The following is a 20,132-nucleotide window of genomic DNA, read 5'->3' as shown; positions in this document are numbered from 1 at the left end:
ACGGCAGGGCTCGGAAGGGAAGGAGCGCCATTTGACTTTTTCAATGAAAAATTGGCTCCAATCTTTAGCGGACACCATGTCGCGTTTGGAGAGCCCCCGTGTGCCTAAACATTGGAGCTCCCCCACAAGTGACCCCATTTTGGAAACTAGACCCCCCAAGGAACTTATCTAGAAGCATAGTGAGCACTTTAAACCCCCAGGTGCTTCACAAATTGATCCCTAAAAATGAAACAGTACTTTTTTTTCACAAAAAAATTATTTTAGCCTCAGTTTTTTCATTTTCACATGGGCAACAGGATAAATGGATCCTAAAATTTGTTGGACAATTTCTCCTGAGTACACCAATACCTCACATGTGGGGGTAAACCACTGTTTGGGCACATGGTAAGGCTCGGAAGGGAAGGAGCGCCATTTGACTTTTTGAATGAAAAATTATCTCCATCGCTAGCAGACACCATGTCACGTTTGGAGAGCCCCTGTGTGCCTAAACATTGGAGCTCCCCCACAAGTGACCCCATTTTGGAAACTAGACCCGCCAAGGAACTTATCTAGAAGCATAGTGAGCACTTTAAACCCTCAGGTGCTTCACAAATTGATCCGTAAAAATGAAAAAGTACTTTTTTTCACACAAAATTTCTTTTAGCCTCAATTTTTTCATTTTCACATGGGCAACAGGATAAAATGGATCCTAAAATTTGTTGGGCAATTTCTCCTCAGTACGCCGATACCTCATATGTGGGGGTAAACCACTGTTTGGGTGCACGGCAAGGCTCGGAAGGGGAGGCGTGCCATTTGACTTTTTGAATGGAAAATTAGCTCCAAACGTTAGCGGACACCATGTCGCGTTTGGAGAGCCCCTGTGTGCCTAAACCTTGGAGCTCCCCTACAAATGACCCCATTTTGGAAACTAGACCCCCCAAGGAACTTATCTAGATGCATAGTGAGCACTTATAACCCCCAGGTGCTTCACAGAAGTTTATAACGCAGAGCCGTCAAAATAAAAAATAATTTTTCTTTCCTCAAAAATGATTTTTAGCCTAGAATTTTTTATTTTCCCAAGGGTAATAGGAGAAATTGGACCCCAAATGTTGTTGTCCAGTTTGTCCTGAGTACGATGATACCCCATATGTGGGGGTAAACCACTTTTTGGGCACACCGCAGGGCTCGGAAGGGAAGGCACGCCATTTGGCTTTTTGAATGGAAAATTAGCTCCAATCATTAGCGGACACCATGTTGCGTTTGGAGAGCCCCTGTGTGCCTAAACATTGGAGCTCCCGCACAAGTGACCCCATTTTGGAAACTAGACCTCCCAAGGAACTAATCTAGATGTGTGGTGAGCACTTTGAACCCCCAAGTGCTTCACAGAAGTTTATAACGCAGAGCCGTGAAAATAATAAATGTTTCCTTTCCTCAAAAATATTTTTTTAGCCCAGAATTTTTTATTTTTGCAAGGGTAACAGGAGAAATTTGACCCCAAAAGTTGTTGTCCAGTTTCTCCTGAGTACGCTGATACCCCATATGTGGGGGTAAACCACTGTTTGGGCACACGTCAGGGCTCGGAAGGGAAGTAGTGACATTTGAAATGCAGACTTTGATGGAATGCTCTGCGGGCATCACATTGCATTTGCAGAGCCCCTGATGTGCCTAAACAGTAGAAACACCCCACAAGTAACCCCATTTTGAAAACTAGACCCCCCAAGGAACTTATCTAGATGTGTGATGAGCACGTTCAACCCCCAAGTGCTTCACAGAAGTTTACAACGCAGAGCCGTGAAAATAAAAAATCATTTTTCTTTCCTCAAAAAAGATGTTTTAGCAAGCAATTTTTTATTTTCACAAGGGTAACAGGAGAAATTGGGCCCCAATATTTGTTGCCCAGTTTGTTGTGAGTGTGCTGGTACCCCATATGTGGGGGTAAACCACTGTTTGGGCGCACGTCAGGGCTCAGAAGGGAAGTAGTGACATTTGAAATGCAGACTTTGATGGAATGGTCTGCGGGCATCACGTTGCATTTGCAGAGCCCCTGATGTGCCTAAATAGTAGAAACACCCCACAAGTGACCCCATTTTGGAAACTATACCCCCCACGGAACTTATCTAGATGTGTGGTGAGCACTTTCAACCCCCAAGTGCTTCACAGAAGTTAATAACGCAGAGCCGTGAAAATAAAAAATAATTGTTCTTTCCTCAAAAATTATGTTTTAGCAAGTAATTTTTTATTTTTGCAAGGGTAACAGGAGAAATTGGACCCCAACAGTTGTTGCCCAGTTTGTCCTGAGTACGCTGGTACCCCAAATGTGGGGGTACACCACTGTTTGGGCGCACGTCGGGGCTTGGAAGGGAGGGAGCACCATTTGACTTTTTGAACGCAAGATTGGCTGGAATCAATGGTGGCGCCATGTTGCGTTTGGAGACCCCTGATGTGCCTAAACAGTGGAAACTCCTCAATTCTAACTTCAACACTAACCCCAACACACCCCTAATCCTAATCCCAACTGTAGCCATAACCCTAATCACAACCCTAACCCCAACACACCCCTAACCACAACCCTAACCCCAACACACCCGTAACCCTAAATCCAACCCTAACCCTAATCCTAACCCTAACCCTAATCCCAACCATAACCACAACTGTAACCCCAACACACCCCTAACTCTATCCATAACCCTAACCACAAGCCTAATCTTAACCCTATTTCCAACCCTAGCCCTAATTCCAACCCTAACTCTAATTCCAACCCTAACCCTAAGGCTATGTGCCCACGTTGCGGATTCGTGTGAGATTTTTCCGCACGATTTTTGAAAAATCTGCAGGTAAAAGGCACTGCGTTTTACCTGCGGATTTACAGCAGATTTCCAGTGTTTTTTTGTGCGGATTTCACCTGCGGATTCCTATTGAGGAACAGGTGTAAAACGCTGCGGAATCCTCACAAAGAATTGACATGCTGTGGAAAATACAACGCAGCGTTTCTGCACGGAATTTTCCGCACCATGGGCACAGCGGATTTGGTTTTCCATAGGTGTACATGGTACTGTAAACCTGATGGAAAACTGCTACGAATTCGCAGCGGCCAATCCGCTGCGGATCCGCGGCCAATCCACTGCGGATCCGCGGCCAAAGCCGCACTGTATGCGCATGCACTAACCCTACCCCTAACCCTACCCCTAACCCTACCCCTACCCCTAACCCTAACCCTACCCCTAGTTCTAACCCTAGTTCTAACCCTAACCCTAGTGGAAAAAGAAAAAAAAAATATTTTCTTTATTTTATTATTGTCCCTACCTATGGGGGTGATAAAGGGGGGGGTTATTTATTATTTTTTTATTTTGATCGCTGTGATAGAACCTACCACAGCGATCAAAATGTACTTTGTAATGAATCTGCCGGCCGGCAGATTCGGCGGGCGCACTGCGCATGCGCCCGTCATTTTGGAAGATGGCGGCGCCCAGGGAGAAGACGGACCGACTTCAGGAGGCTCGGTAAGTATGAGGGGGTGGGGGGGGTGGATCGGAGCACAGGGGGGGATCGGAGGATGGGGGGAGCGGACAGGAGCACGGGGGAGCGGACAGGGGGACGGAGGGGGGTACCGGACAGAACAGAGGACTGGGGAGGAGATCGGGGGCGGTGAGGGGGGGGGCAGAACATGATTTCCAGCCATGGCAGATTGTTGTGATCCGCTTTTTGGGCTTCCCTAGTGGTGGCTGGTGGTACTGGAGACTTGTGTGTTCTTTTCTGCCTCAGCTCACCTGCTTCCATCAGTTTTGGGAGTTCCCTATTTAGCCTTGCTCTCCAGTCACTTCCTTGCCGGTCATCATTGTAACCTGAGTCTTTCAGTTGCATGTTCCTGCTACCAGTCTGCTGATCAACTAAGTGGACTCTTGTCCTTTTTGTTTTGTATTTTTTGTCCAGTTGACAGTTTGTCATTTCCTGTTACTGGAAGCTCTTGTGGACTGAAATTGCCACTCCTGTGTCATGAGTTGACACAGGAGTCTTAAAGTAATTTCAGGATGGGTTTTTGAAAGGGTTTTTCAGCTGACCGTGAAGTCCTCTTTTGTATCCTTCCTCTATCTAGTAAGTGGACCTCGCTTTGCTAAATCTACCTTCATACTGTGTATGTCTTTTCCTCTGAACTCACCGTTAATATATGTGGGGGCTACTATCATCTTTGGGGAATTTCACTAGAGGTAAGCCAGGTCTGTTCCTTCCTCTTCCAGGCGTAGTTAGTTCTCCGGCTGGCGCATGGCATCTAGGCAGCCGTAGGAATGCTTCCTGGCTACTGTTAGTTGTGTGGTAGATTTAGGTCACGGTCAGCTTGAGTTTCCATCACCCGAGGGCTAGTCTGTTATTTTGTGTTTCTGATGTTCCCATGCCATTGGGGAATCATGACAGCAGATGCTATTGCAGCATCGGCCATGGCTGGATTGCAATATTTCACCATTTTCATAGGTGAAATATTACAAATTGCTCTGATTGGCTGTTGCACTTTCAACAGCCAATCAGAGCGATCGTAGCCACGTGGGGGCAAAGCCACCCCCCCTGGGCTGAAGTACAACTCCCCCTCTCCCTGCAGATCGGGTGAAAGAGGAGTTAACCCTTTCACCCGATCTGCAGGGACGCGATCATTCCATGACGCCACATAGGCGTCATGGGTCAGATTGGCACCGACTTTCATGACGCCTACGTGGCGTCAAAGGTCGGGAAGGGGTTAAAGGGCCACTGTCACCCCCTCCAGCCGTTATAAACTAAAAGAGCCACCTTGTGCAGCAGTAATGCTGCATTCTAACAAGGTGGCTCTTTTAGTTTTAGGTTCAAGTATACCCCAAATAAAGCGTTTTTATACTTAGCCACAATTCCTGTCTCTAGCCAGGGAGGCGGGTCCTCACTCCCCAGCTTGGCCAGCTCCTCTGCCGTCACTCACATCTTCCTGCGCTTTCGGCGCCGCCCCCTCAGCGCTGTTATCGTTTCAAAACCGGCGCCTGCACTGTGTACTGATGTCCTGCGCAGACGCAGTAAGCTCTGGTCATCTGATGTCCCAGCCAGGCTTGCACACTGCGCCTGCGCAGGCATTGTGGCCAGCCACCTTTGGAATCCCCGCCCCGCACTATGTTATGCATTATGCACAGCACGGGGCGGGGATTCCAAAGGTTCCACCTATACAGAATATTCCGTGTAATGGCTGATACCAGAGAACAAAAGACATCCACAGAACACCAGGATGGATCTGCTGCACAGCAAATAGCTGTAGGACCTGCGATGACGTCACTGCCATGTGATTGGGGCAATCACATGGCAGTGATGTCATTGCAGGTCCTACAGCTATTTGCTGTACAGCAGATACATCCTGGTGTTCTGTGGATGTCTTTTGTTCTCTGGTATCAGCCATTACACGGAATATTCTGTATAGGTGAAACATAAATATATACTGATAAGAAGATGTTTTCCGGGGATTCCAAAGGTGGCTGGCCGCAATGCCCGCGCAGGCGCAGTGTGCAAGCCTGGCTGGGACATCAGACGGCCAGAGCTTACTGCGTCTGCGCAGGACACCAGTACACAGCGCAGGCGCCGGTTTTGAAACGATAACAGCGCTGAGGGGGCGGCGCCGAAAGCGCAGGAAGATGTGAGTGACGGCAGAGGAGCTGGTCAAGCTGGGGAGTGAGGACCCGCCTCCCTGGCTAGAGACAGGAATTGTGGCTAAGTATAAAAATGCTTTATTTGGGGTATACTTGAACCTAAAACTAAAAGAGCCACCTTGTTAGAATGCAGCATTACTGCTGCACAAGGTGGCTCTTTTAGTTTATAACGGCTGGAGGGGGGTGACAGTGGCCCTTTAATTAGAATCACCTGGAAAACTAATTATCACAAGTGTTTAAGATTGATTTCAGTGATCCATTGAGCCCTGAGACACAATACCATCCACAAGCTTATTAGAAAAACAAAACAATTAAATCTTTATGACACTTAAATCCAATTTGCATAATAATTTGGAACACAGTGTATAGCCAGGGAGTCACCAGAGGTCAGGAGCTGAATGCAAGGCAGAATACTCTAGCACAGACTGAAGGCTGGGGTGGAGTTTTATAGCAGGAAGACACAGTGCACATGAGACCAAAGACGCCATATTGCAAAAGGGCAGTAATGCACAAAAGGTAATAAAAAATGTTCAGAGTCCTGACACTCAGGCCTCCGGCACTTTCAATACTCACCTGACTTCGTTCCGGTGCCACTCCATCTTCAGCATCTTCTGCACTGACGTTCAGGCAGAGGGCACGCGCTAACCACGTCACCGCGCCCTCTGACCTGAGCGTTACTGCAGAAGACGCTGAAGATGGAGCGGCGCCGTAACGAGGAGCAGGTGAATATCACGCAGTGCTTCCCTCCCCGTTATACTATACTCACCTGCTCCTGGTGCGGTGCAGTCCCTGTTTCCCCGGCGCCGCAGCTTCTTCCTGTATTGAGTGGTCACCGTTACCGCTCATTACAGTAATGAATATACGGCTCCACTCCTATGGGAGGTGGAACCACATATTTATTACTATAATGAGCGGTACCATGTGACCACTCAGTACTTGAAGAAGCTGCGGTGCTGGGGAACCAGGGACCTGCAGGGACCGTGCCAGGAGTAGGTGAGTATAATTAGACAGCCCTTGCTCCCCCTCCCCTGCCGGCCCCTGGGTATGACTTGAGTATAAGCCGAGAGGGTGACTTTCAACCCAAAAAATGGGCTAAAAATCTCGGCTTATACTCGAGTATATACGGTAAGCGTTTCATGGATTTATCTGTGACTGTTTGGTTTGCTTGGTTTAGTAAGTGTGACCATTCTCTTTCTTCTCCTACTTTGGTTTTACCCCATCTTCCACTCCCTGGTGCATTCCTCTGTTATATATGAGTGTATATTTGTATGCCTGGTATTTTCTGTTTCCCCTAATTGTGTTACCTTGTTCATCTGGTTGGTGTACTTGGTGCACTTCTACTCCCCTCTTATTTTGGTGGGGGAAAGGTACAGACGGAGGAAGGATTCAGGAGAAAAGGCAATGTACGTGTCCCCGGCATCTTCACCTTTAGAATTAACTGGTGGAACAGGGCAAGCTAGGGGTCCCCCCAGCATTAAGGACAGAGTAGTAGCCCCTTGAGTCATGACAAATTTGGTATCTTTGTAATTGTACTGACCTGGAGTACCATAAAATGAATTGTGCTTTTTTTTACTATTTCACCATGCTTGGATTTTTTTCCCACTTTCCAGCACCGGTACTTTAAATGACAAAATGGATGATGTAATTCAAAAACACATCTCGACTCGCAAAAAGACCAGCAATCACACTGCTATTTCGAGGTAAAAATAAAAAAGTGATGGCACTTGGAATAAAGGAGTAAAACAATGAAAACTTAAAGTCGCTCCATCCGTAAGGGGCTAATATGCTTGCTTTATTTTAATAAGCTCTTGCCTGATTGGTGAACGATTGGTCAGTAGTGTGTCTCAACTCTGTTGTCAAGTGTCCAAGGACCAGGTGCTCCTTCCTTGTCCCTAATGGTAGGGGCTCCTTAGCTCACCCTGTTTTCCGAATTACTTCTGATGATGAAGACGCAGGGGCCACGTACTTTGCCTTAGCTCCTGAATCTGCCCTCAGTCTGTACCCTTCCCCCACCCAAGGAAGAGGGGAGTAGTAGTGTACACCAACCAGACTAACAAGGTAATACAAAGAAGGATAACAAAAAATACCAAACATACAAATATATTCACACAGAGGAATGCATTGGGGAGTGGAGGATGGAGTTAAACCAAAGTGTCATGCCCTCAGCCACGGGCCCGGTCTCTCATAGACAGGGAGATCAGCGCTCCTCACGCAGCGCTATGCACCTCACTCACCCTGTCCGTGGCTCCAAATGGTCAGCAAGTCTCCTGGCAGGTCTCCTGGAAATGCTCTTAGGAGGCGCTCCCCACTTCTTGCTCATACTTAAAGCAGCAGCGCACCTGTTCTCAATTAGGGCTGCCTGTGCTGTGATGGTCTGTGCATACTTAAAGTCCTCACTTCCTTTGGGAGGTGCCTGGGCAACTTTGTGTTGTTTTGTTCTTAGTTGCCGTTCTCAGGTCCCAGATCAGCGCTTGCTCATTTTGTCTTGCCTGAACTAATATCCAGTGTTTTTTTTTCTTAGTGCCATTGTCCTGAATACCTACCATCCACCTTCGGACACTGGCGGTATCCTTGGGCCCTGCTGGTTCTCATTCTCTGGTTCCCTGTACCTCTTGCTCCTCCTCTCCCAATACCACTGTCCTGCTTGGGTCAGACCCTCTGGTCTCTGGAGCTGTTGCATATGAGCTTCCTTGGCTGCGCCGGGTCTATCCCTGTATAGGGGTTCTCTCACCAGAGCTCCCTCGGGGGAATTCTATGTTTCAGCCCAGGGGGTTCTCTCTTCTTGTGGGTTTACCTGCTTTATAACCTGAATAATGCTTTGCTGATTCTTCTGACATCCTTGTCCGGCTGGTTCCTAGGGTTCAGCTTCTACAGAGTCCTCTGTGGTCTAGTGGTGTCACTAACCTTGCTCTGCCTACCTTGGCATGACACAAAGTAGGAGAAGAAAGGGAATTATCACACACTCAAAACCTAGCAACAGCCACAGATAAATCCACCTAACACCTTCTCCAATAACAACCACCATCTACCTCTAGACATGCAGCAAAAGCTAGCTCTGACAATGAGTGCTAGCCAGGGTCCAGATTATATAAGAGATGGTAGTGGCTAACGGTGAACAGCTGAGCCTTAATGCAGGAAAGCTTGCACCGTTTAATATGAGAGTGAAGTGCTTCTAATCAGTGTAGGAGAAATCAAACAATGCGGTCTTCTAGGTCCTCTCTGTTGCAGTAAACAAGACATAGTGTTTGAGTCTTTTCAAGAATAGTAGTTTTTGTCATTGTGTCCTTCAAGCAGTCCCTATTTTTTTGCTTAAATTTCCCACTATTAACCAAAGTCACTAAAATAGTTATTTTCCCTGGAAGGACCAATGCATAAGTTCATAAACTGGACAGCCCATTCACTTGTATGTGCCAACTGATTAAAGTGTAGTCTAGTTTTTCCACCTGGCAATACCAGCTGATGACGTGGGTACCCTGGTGGCCAGAATCCAGCTCATCACTAGGCATAATAGATGTTACCTCGCCCACGGCTACTGCCCCACATGACATTACAGACTAAAGTGCTGACATAGGTTTTAGAGCAGGGGTGGGGAACGTTATTTCTGCCAGGGGCTATTTGGATATTTATACCATCCTTCTGGGGACGCACAAATTGCAAGCTATCACCACCCTCAAAGTGCTTCCTGATGCTGGGACTGGTGTTAGGACCTATCATTCATTGCACACGCCTCAACATTCATTAGTGAACACTGCGTGCTCATAGCAAGAAGAAATTAAAGGGCTGGCAGCCATCCAAATACAGCTGCCAGCTCAAGCACTGCTGTCCCCTGGAATCTGCCCAGAAGCTGGATAAAAGGTAATCGAGAGCTATAAACGGCTTGGGGACCTGAGGTTCCCCACCCCTGTTTTAGAGGGTCAGTGTTGGTGCTCACTAGTAGAGATGAGCGAATATGTTCGGAAATGATCGCCAAATCTGAATTTGCCATATTCGTGCCGTATTGGTACACTATTCCTGCCGAATTTATGTTTGAAGATCAGGTCCGAACATATTCGATCATTTCAACTCCCATTGACTCCAATGACGTTTGGCTGTGTTCAGCGAATATTGCAAATTCAATATTCTCTGTCTATCGTAATCTGAACTGAATTTTCAAAAACTCGTTCAACTCTACTCACTAACTGTTGACAGATGCTTTTAACACTAGAACTACCGGAGGGGTCATTTTGACCCTTTTGCTATTTCTTTTTCCTATAATTTCTAAAATTTTAACAAATGAGTTCTGAGTTTTTGTGACTTTTATTTATTCATGGTAGTGTATATTTTAGGACACAAAAATGAATTTAAACTTTTTCAGGGTCCCGGATTTTACAATTCATACCTATAAGTACTGAAGGGGTCAATTTGACCCCATACATAAAAGTAGTAGTAGGCAAGTCTCCTAATAACAAATACATATGAGACTACTCTGATGAAGAATGGTGACATCATTCTTACAGTTTACCAACGTAAGCCAAATAAGAATGTAATTTTGCTCAGTAGTCTTCACCCAGATGTAGCAGTTGGAAACGACAAGAAAAAAAACCGGAAATGGTACAATTTTACAATAAAACAAAGGTTGGAGTGGACACAGTAGACCAGATGGCTCGAAAGTACACCACAAAATCTGGAAGCCGCCGATGGCCAGTTCAGGTGTTTTGTAATGTACTTGATTTAGCAGCTATAAACGCAACTATACTCTATAAAACAGCAACTGGGAGTAAAATTAGCAGACGGGAGTTCATTCTTCAGCTTCATGCTATGACCATGTAAAAAGAAAATGCGTGCTGTACTTGATCTTAACACTGTTTCTACTAAATTAAAATAAATATTCGTTAATTTGTTGACAACAAAAAAGTTATTTTTACTCCAGAGTCAGTACTTTTGAATGGGGGTCAAAATGACCCCTAATGGTAGTTATAGGTATTATGAAACCTGCGGTAGTTCTAGTGTTAAATAATTAGGATGCATTGGCAAAGAAATCATTTGTTAATGTGGCCTTATGGGTGATAAATCAGGCAAATTAATGAAATGCAAATTGGGCAAAAATGTAATGCAGCGCCCCAGAGTCCTGGTCGTTGCAGTACTGTTGCTCCGCCACTATGGGGGGCTATGGTACGTCTGATGGCACTGAAGGGATTCATCTGACCAGGTATCACATACACCAATACATTTCACAGTCGGGCCTCCAGGGGGAGCTAAGGGTGCTATTTATTAGGCCACTCCTCACACTTTGGTAAAACTGGGGGTCAGGCAGGAAGTTAGAGAGAACGCTGACTGGGTTGGAACCAAGCAACACCTTGTGGCAGAGGGTGTTGCAGGGGAAGATTCGGTAGGGTCCCTGTCAGGGGTGGGATCCTGACAGAGGCCTGGCAACCAGAGAGAACGTTACGGGACCGTGCCTGCACGACATTGCGGCGGTGCCCCAAGAAAGGATAAGAAGCGAGATTTATTGTGCTGAGTGAGAAACGAGATCAAACCAAGAAGGAGAAATACCAGTAGGAGTCGTGCTGTTAGACCGAGGCAACATCCTACTGAGGCACAATTTACCGGTGGCCGGAACGCCGAGGAAGTATAGAACTCCAGGCCATACTTCAAACCTACGGCAGGACAGTCAGTTACAGGCTGTCTCAACTATATCACCTACGAAGACATAGGGGGCACACTAGGAGAGGGGCGACTCTAGGGTCCCGGAAGAGCTCCGAGCCTACCCGTCATACGGGTGCGTCCTAACCAGAACATCAGGAAGGGACGGAGGAGAAGAACATCATCCGATCGAGTTGTGAGGGAACACGAGAAACAGACACAACAGTTGTGGGGACTATCCCGTAAGCACAGCAGGGGAGGACCGCAACACACAAGCGCTAGCAGGTAGACACTGATTTCCACCTGCAAAGGGAATTCTGGAGGTGCCATCGGACCGGCCGGACTTGCGCAGCCTGGTTAACCGTATTCCGGATTGAGGACTTTGAGACTTTCAGTAAAGAGGTAAAGAGACTGCACCCCTGTGTCCTTGTGATTGATTGCGTCCTGCACGATAACACCCTTCTATACCTCTACCTACATTGTACGCCCCTCAGCAGGGTCACGGACCGGGTCTAGCCACCGTGACAACCCCAGAGCAGAGACCCAGAGGCCCGGTACCGGGTACCCCTCGGCCCTGCGGCGGTGGGGGCGCTACAGTAACTCATCCCTATATATCACCAAGTAAAACATAAGTTTATTTTGAGAGAAGACACGTAAGGGCTCATTCATACATCTGTGACAATTGGGCCAAGCACAGACTGTTAATGCACGGACTGGCCGTGGTCCAAGCACAGTTAATGCACGGACTGGCCGTGGTCCAAGCATGCACGGACTGGCGTGGCTCTCCCAACCCGAGAGTGACAACGTCATATATCTCTATGAGGCTGCCACGCTCAAGTTGGAAGACCGATGGACAGTTCTTCATTACGGTCCAATATCGGACTGAAATCCATGGGTGTCAGAATAAGCCTTTAGTGTATGTTCAGATGGGCATTTCCGCTACAGGCCTCACCACAACAGAATGTTACAAAAATGCTGACAGTGAGCTTGGCTTTTAACAAGGGTAAAATTCACACTGGCATCCCTGATTCTTATTTCAAGTCTGCAGTGCTGGTAAAGTTACACAGGAGATATTTTATGCAGCATTTGGATGAGATTGTTCCAATGTCAGACTCATAAACAATGCTGGTACTGTAAAACATTGCAAAATTTTCTTTAGAAAACTGCTGCATTTATATGTGGGAACATGACCCTAATGGTATGTTCACATTGCAATCATTTTCTGGCGGTCTAGAGTGTGTTTTTTTTGCAGCAGAAGACAATCCTAGTATCATTGCCTTTTTCTGTAGTTTTGTAACACAGTAGCTGCTTTTTTTAGGCTTTGTGCACACATTGCGGATTGGGGTGCAGAATTTTCTGCACAAAATCCGTATTTCCTGGCAGAATCCGCAGGTGCAGATTTGCCGCGGATTTTGTGCGGTTTTTATGCGGAATTGATGCGGATTTTTCAGTATCCTTTAGGTGTCTTTTTAATGTAGTTTTCCAGATTTTTAAAAACTATTTAAACAATGAAGAAAAGCGCTGACAAAACGCTAAAAAAAAGGACACCTGAGTGTCTTCTGGGTGTCTCTTTAGCCTTTCCTATGTATTTCATGTACTTAGATTGTAATGTATTCCTAGTGGAAAACTCCAGAAAAATATACATTAATTCTTTTAAACTATTTGAAAGCCTGAAGCATTTTTTACAGCAAGATGTTTCCCATACAAATTAATAGGACCTTTCTTTTCATCACTTTGCTAGTGCTTTTTCTGCCATATAGATAGAACAAAAAATGGTTAACTAGCAGAGATGTTTCAAAGACCCGAGCATATTTTTAGGAACATGACAAATAATGGTCAGGACTCGGCCACATGTGTAAAAGGGAAATATTGGAAATCCTAAAGCAGAGTTCCTCCTCCTGGAGTGTGTCCTGCCTGTATTACAAGACAGGGGGCGTGGGAGCCAGTCCTAGTACTGCCTGTGTCTGAGCAGGAGGCTGGCACTGCTTTAGGGGTCTGCACAGTGCTATACTCACAGGAGGGATGAGCAGAGCCCAGCACAATGGGAGATGACAGCTGTCTGTAAACTTGCAGCCATTCTCAGACTGCAGTCTACTTGGATCACTCATGATGCTTCGCTTGGTGGTCACTGCCCTGGCTATCTGGAGCAGTGCTCTGGGCTGTCAGCTGTCCTCTGAGTGGAGACACCTGAGTGAGGGGTGCAGAGCGGAGCTGGCCCAAATCATCCTCTATGCCAAGGTGCTGGCAGTCCACCAGGAGACCCACAGCAGCATATTCAGCACCATATACAACTACTTGCCCTGGCAGCATGAGGCAGGAGACAGCACCTTCTTCTACTCAGCAGAGATAGAGCTTCTGTGTGACCAGGCTTGGGGCAGCATGCTGGAGGTTCCTGCAGGATCCAGGCTGAACATCACTGGTCTGGGATACTTTGACTGTCACTCATATACTGTGGTGGAAGGGCACTCCTTCTTCTTCTTCCTCAGGTGAGTGCACTGACATGGAGGGATCACATAGTAACTGTGATTGTCTATAAGAGTTGTGGTGGATGACTAAGTGGTGGCAAACCAATGTCAGGGTCATCCCACTAGTTCATTACTGGAACATGTTACAGAATGACACAAAGAAATATTCTGATAGGGAAAATATTAACATCATACCAACATTTACTGCACTTAAAAGTGTTAATAATGGTTAATGAGTCAGATTAGCAGATCATAACATTTTTCGGTTATAGTATCTCATTATTCTTCATATACACATACAGTAATTGCTTTGAGTCGATTGTAAGAAAATCACAATACAAATTGTTGCAAAAGTTACATTTGCTGAATGTCAGATGATATGTGAAAAAAAAAAGTTTTATGTCAACCCAAAGGATTTTATTAGCAGTGGAATAAATCAGCAGTGGAATAAAGCCATTGATAGAAGTATAAAAGATACAATGATTTTAATGTGATGTATAGAACCAGTACAGTACACATTTTGTTGGCTGCTTCTGGTCACTGTTCTGGTTTCAGAAAGTTGAATGTCTCCTCTGCTTGTAGCTGATAGGTACAATTGTCAGATTATACCGTGAAGGCTAAAAGTAGTGAGATTTGGGCTTATGGAAAACTATCAGCTACTAGCAGTTATTTTGTTGGCTGTAAAACCTTTGCCTATTATACCGGCTTCATGGGATGTCTGCACTTCATGTACCTTTTTTTATCGTTATAGTACTACTTTCTGTTGGGCATATCATTGGGTTTTTTTGCTCCTGTATTGTATTGTTCAGCCGCAAAAAACAGAGTATTGGCAGGAAAAACACTGCCTAAAATATGTGTGTCATTGTCGTGTTTTTTGACGCATTTTTGCTTATATTTATTGATGCGTTTTTTCATGCTTTTATTCCCTTTCGTTTGGTTGGATGAAAAACCTGGAAAAATGCAGAAAGAATTCACATGATGCAAAGTTGTAGAAAAGCTTTGAAGGTTCAAATCTGCAAGCAAAAAATACATTTCAGAAATGTTATTTGCTTTGCTGGTACCATAAAACACTGCATTTTTCAACTGGCAGAAACGCACGTAAAAAATAGTCTTTTTCCTGAAGCTGTTTGCTGTTGCTTTTGCGGTAGCTCTGCCACAAGTGTCTTTCCATTTATAATTTACACTAGATGGTGGCCCGATTCTAATGCATCAGGTATTCTAGAATATGTATGTAGTTTATTTATGAAGATTTCAGAATAATGCAATGAATACACAGGATTCGTCCGGCCGGGCGCGACCAATTAGCGAAGCGTGGTTCAAATCCCGACCAATCAGTGAAGCCAGGGCCAGCTCCAGGTTTTTGAGGGCCCCGGGCGAAAGAGTCTCACAGCCCAGGTAGGATATAACACAGCCCACGTAGTATATAGCACAGCCATGTAGTATATAGCACAGCTACATAGTATATAACACAGCCACGTAGTATATTGCACAGCCAAGTAATATATTGCACAGCTACGTAGTATATTGCACAGCCACGTAGTATATAGCACAGCACACGCAGTATATAACACAGCCCACGTATATAGCACATCCCATGCAGTATATAGCACAGCCCACGTAGTATATAGCACAGCCACGTAGTATATAGCACAGCCATGTAGTATGTAGCACAGCCACATAGTATATAGCACAGCCACATAGTATATAGCACAGCCACATAGTATATAGCACATTCACGTAGTATATAGCACAGCTGCGTAGTATATAACACAGCCACATAGTATATTGCACAGCCACATAGTATATTGCACAGCCACATAGTATATTGCACAGCCATATAGTAAATTGCACAGCCACGTAGTATATAGCATAGCTATGTAGTATATAACACAGCCACGTAGTATATAGCACAGCCACGTAGTATATTGCAGAGCCACTTAGTATATAGCACAGCTACGTAGTATATAACACAGCCACATAGTATATAGCACAGCCATGTATTATACAGCACAGCTACGTAGTATATTGCACAGCCACATAGTATATTGCACAGCCACATAGTATATTGCACAGCCACGTAGTATATAGCACAGCCCACGCAGTATATAACAGCCCATGTAGTATATAGCACAGCCCACACAGTATATAACACAGCCACATAGTATATAACACAGCCCACATAGTATATAACACAGCCCACGTAGTATATAGCACAGCCACATAGTATATAGCACAGCCACATAGCATATTGCACAACATGTAGTATATAGCACAGCCACGTAGTATATAGCACAGCCCACATAGTATATAGCACAGCCCACACAGTATATAACACAGCTCATGCAGTATATGACACAGCCCACATAGTATAGAGCACAGCCCACGTAGTATATAACACAGCCCACGCAGTATATAACACAGCCCATGTAGTATATAACACAGCCACGTAGTATATAGCACAGCCACGTAGTATATTGCAAAGCCACATAGTATATAGCACAGCCCACGCAGTGTAGAGCACAGTGACGTAGTATATAACACAGGCCACGCAGTATATAACATCCCACGAATTATGTAACACAGCCCACGTAATATATTGCACAGCCATATAGTAAATTGCACAGCCACGTAGTATATAGCATAGCTACGTAGTATATAACACAGCCACGTAGTATATAGCACAGCCACGTAGTATATTGCATAGGCAGCATCAATACTAAAAAGTTGGTTACACTTACAGGGATAATGGCAGCGTTAACGGACTGCGTTACACCGCGTTATGCCGTTGTGTAACGCAGTCCGTTTAACGGACTGCTAAACCGCTATGTGGGTGCTGAGGGAGGGGCCAATTCGCGGCTGGACTGGGCCTGTTGATGATTGGTCGTGCCACCCGGCCGCGACCAATCAGCGACGCGGGATTTCCGTGACAGAAACAGACATTCAGACGGAAGTGGACCTTAGACGATTATATATATAGATTATATATATAGATTATAGCTAGCAGAAGTCATCCAAAGTATGATCATGCTACTTCTTATAACTGATTCACTGTTCCTGACTCTGAAATGGTTAAAAGAAGTAGCAAAAGACTGAACGTGTGCACAGAAATGTAGTTTTTACATTGCTGTACATTATGTTTATTTTTTGCAGGGGCTTTCGCTTGGGTCAAGTGCACAGTGCTGGTTTTTGACAAAGTGGGGCCCTGGTCAATAGTTTAAAGTGGGGCCTCAAATCCTAACATATTGCACCATCACACAGAAACATTTCCGTTGCATTTATATGCCCCCAGTTCAGACCGTTAAACGAGCGTGATCAACAATATTTAATATTGTTCGATTATTGTTCCCCGGCCTCTTAACACCTGTTAGGAAGAATGATGGACACAAAACAATCACTAGTGGATCAATCTGTCCCCATACAGTATTATGTTATCATCAGAATATCTGCAGTTTTCACCCGTTGATGTGTTGCTTAGAACAATGTTTTCTGTTCCAGCGTAAACAATCCAATAACTTAACAATCACTTAATGAATAGTCATAATTTAGCTTGTTTAGTATAATGCACCCAATAGTCCTCCACATAGTATAATGCACCCCATAGTCCTCCAAATAGTATAATGCACACCCCATAGTCCTCCATGCAGTATAATGTGCCCAATAGTTCTCCACATAGTATAGTGTTCCCTAATACACTCCCCATAGACCTCCATATTGTATAATGCACACTTCATAGTCCTCCATATAATATAATGCACTCCTCATAGTCCTCCATATAGTATAATGCATTCCCCATAGTCCTCCATATAGTATAATGCATTCCATAGCCCTTTATATAGTATAATGCACCCCCATAGTCCTCCATATAGTGCAATGCACTCCCCATAGTATAATGCATCCCATAGTCCTTCATATAGTATAGTGCATTCCCCATAGTACTCCATACAGTACATATACATATATATACATATAATGCAGCCCCATACAGTATAATGCACTCCCATATAGTACACATAGTATAATGCAAACTCCATAGTCTTTGATAGAGTGTAATGCAGCCTCAGAGTATAATGTACAGCCCATATTCCTCCAGTATTATGGCCACCATGTACTCACTGATTTAAAACTAAATAAATAAAATACCTCTCCCCATTACCCTGCTGCTACAGACTGCAGCGCATCTTCTCAGCAGCTCCATTGCTCTTCACAGCGTGACGCGCAATGAAGCAACAACATCGTGCCCCCAGCGTCAGAAGCAGAGGGGAAATTATGTGAGAGGGAGAGTCACCTGATGCTCTCTCCTCCATCATTGATTTCAATTGTATCACTGTAACTCTATGATGCCAATACAGTTCAATTTTGGGGGCGGAGCCAGCGCTAGCATTGAACCCCACTGACTCGCGGGCCCCATAGCTGCCATGTGGTGTGCCGCTATTACCAGCATGCCACTGGCTGAGGTCACCTGGTGGAGTGGGGGCCCTACGCAAATGCCTAGTTTGCCTGCCCCAAACAGCAGCGCTGCATGTGCACATACCTTATATACTGTACTTGTTTTTGATGGAGTATTCTAGATCTAAAGCCAGAAGTGGATTCCAAACTTGCAGGAAATACAAAGGAGGGAGTTACAATCTGCATCAAAACTGTATGTGTGTGTTCTGTTCTACATTGTGAACTGTTTTATTTCATTCATGCAAATCTGTTTCGGAAGTTTAAGGCTATGTGCACAAGTAGGAAAAGTGGTGCAGAATTTTCTGCACAAAATCCGCATCTCCTGGCAGAATCTGCAGCTGCGGATTAGCCGCGGTTTTTATGCGGATTTTGTGTGTTTTTTATGTGGAATTGATGCGGATTTTGTGCCGATTTTCTGCGTTTTTTGCCACTGCGGATTTGTAACATGGAGGGGTGCAGAAACGCTGCAGATCCGCACAAAAGAAGTGACATGCACTTCTTTGAAATCCCCAGCAATTCCACACTGATTTTTCCACACCATCTGCACAGCTATTTTTTTTATCACATTGATTTACATTGTACTGTACATCACAGTGCGGATTTGAACCGTTTCTGCGCAGAAAAATCCGCTGCGGATCTGCAGCAAATCCGCATCGTGTGCACATAGCCTAACTGTGAAGGGAGATAACTTAGAGTATCCATCATTTTAATTTATATTCCATAAAGAAATAGTACATATGAAAATAAGAATCTTCGTAATACATCTCATTAGAAAAATTTGCTTCTCTCTCCTCTTGGACTGATCATTCACTCTCAAAATTCTCAGTCTACAAGTAAATAATATGTCTTCAGTGAAAACAGATTTTTCCATTATTAAGATAGTTCTTTGGAGAACTGTAGCTGTCATTTCAAGAGAACTTACCGTAGAATTTGTCTGCTTCTCCCTCCTCCACAAAATTTTAATGCCAGGAAATCTACAGTGCCAGCTGATTTCATAACTGAATTCTGATTAAAAATCAGCTACGATGTTCCTCCCTAGCACAGTACTGTATTCCTCTTGCACAGCATATACTGTATAAGGGTAGCACGGTGGCTTAGTGGTTAAAGGAAATCTGTCACCCCATTTTAGGCCTATAAGATAAGGCCACCGCCATCAGGGGCTTATCTACAGCATTCTATAATGCTGAAGATAAGCCCCCGATGTAACCTGAAAGATAAGAAAAACAAGTTAGATTATACTCACCCACGGGCGGCCCCGGCTCAGTCCGGTCCGATGGGCATCGTGGTCCGGGTCCGGCACCTCCCATCTTCATATGATGACGTCCTCTTCTTTGCTTCCTGCTGCGGCTCTGGCGCAGGCGTACTGATTTGCCCTGTTGAGGCAGAGCAAAGTACTGCAGTGTGCAGGCGCCGGGAAAGGTCAGAGAGGCTCAGCGCCTGCGCACTGCAGTACTTTGCTCTGCCCTCAACAGGGCAAATCAGTACGCCTGCGCAGGAGCCGCGGCAGGAAGCAAAGAAGAGGACATCATCGTATGAAGATGCGAGGCACTGGACCCAGACCGTGACGCCCATCGGACCGGACCGCACCGAGACCTCCCCTGGGTGAGTATAATCTAACTTGTTTTTCTTATCTTTCAGGTTACATCGGGAGCTTATCTACAGCATTCTATAATAATAAGCAAATGATGGCGGTGGCCTTAGCTTATAGGCCTAAAATAGGGTGACAGATTCCCTTTAACACTGCTGACTTGCAGCTCTGGGGTCCTAGGTTCAAATCCCACCAGTTTGTATGTTGTCCCAGTGTTTGTAGGGGTTTCCTCTGGGTACTGCAGTTTCATCCCACACTCCAAAGACATACTGATAGGGAATCTACAGGGAATATAGATTGTGAGTCCCAATGGGGACAGAAATGATAATGTCTGTAAAATGCTGTGAAATTAATGGCTCTATATAGGTGAGTAAAATAAAT

General features: G+C 45.2%; 1 protein-coding gene across 1 annotated transcript in view; it reads left to right on the top strand.

Annotated features, from left to right (window-relative positions):
- The first annotated feature begins 13,233 nt into the window (after positions 1-13,233).
- CCDC3 (coiled-coil domain containing 3) overlaps positions 13,234-20,132 on the top strand; it is a 157,224-nt gene continuing 150,325 nt past the window's right edge. Inside the window, exon 1 of the mRNA XM_077264593.1 lies at positions 13,234-13,738. Within this exon, the coding sequence (XP_077120708.1) occupies positions 13,359-13,738 (380 nt within the window). The 5' untranslated portion in view covers positions 13,234-13,358. The remainder of the gene's footprint in view (positions 13,739-20,132) is intronic.

The sequence above is a fragment of the Ranitomeya variabilis genome, chromosome 5, assembly GCF_051348905.1.
Source record: "Ranitomeya variabilis isolate aRanVar5 chromosome 5, aRanVar5.hap1, whole genome shotgun sequence".
NCBI classification, from domain to species: domain Eukaryota; kingdom Metazoa; phylum Chordata; class Amphibia; order Anura; family Dendrobatidae; genus Ranitomeya; species Ranitomeya variabilis.
Note: the sequence above shows the minus strand (reverse complement) of the source record. Positions and strands in the feature narration are given on the sequence as shown.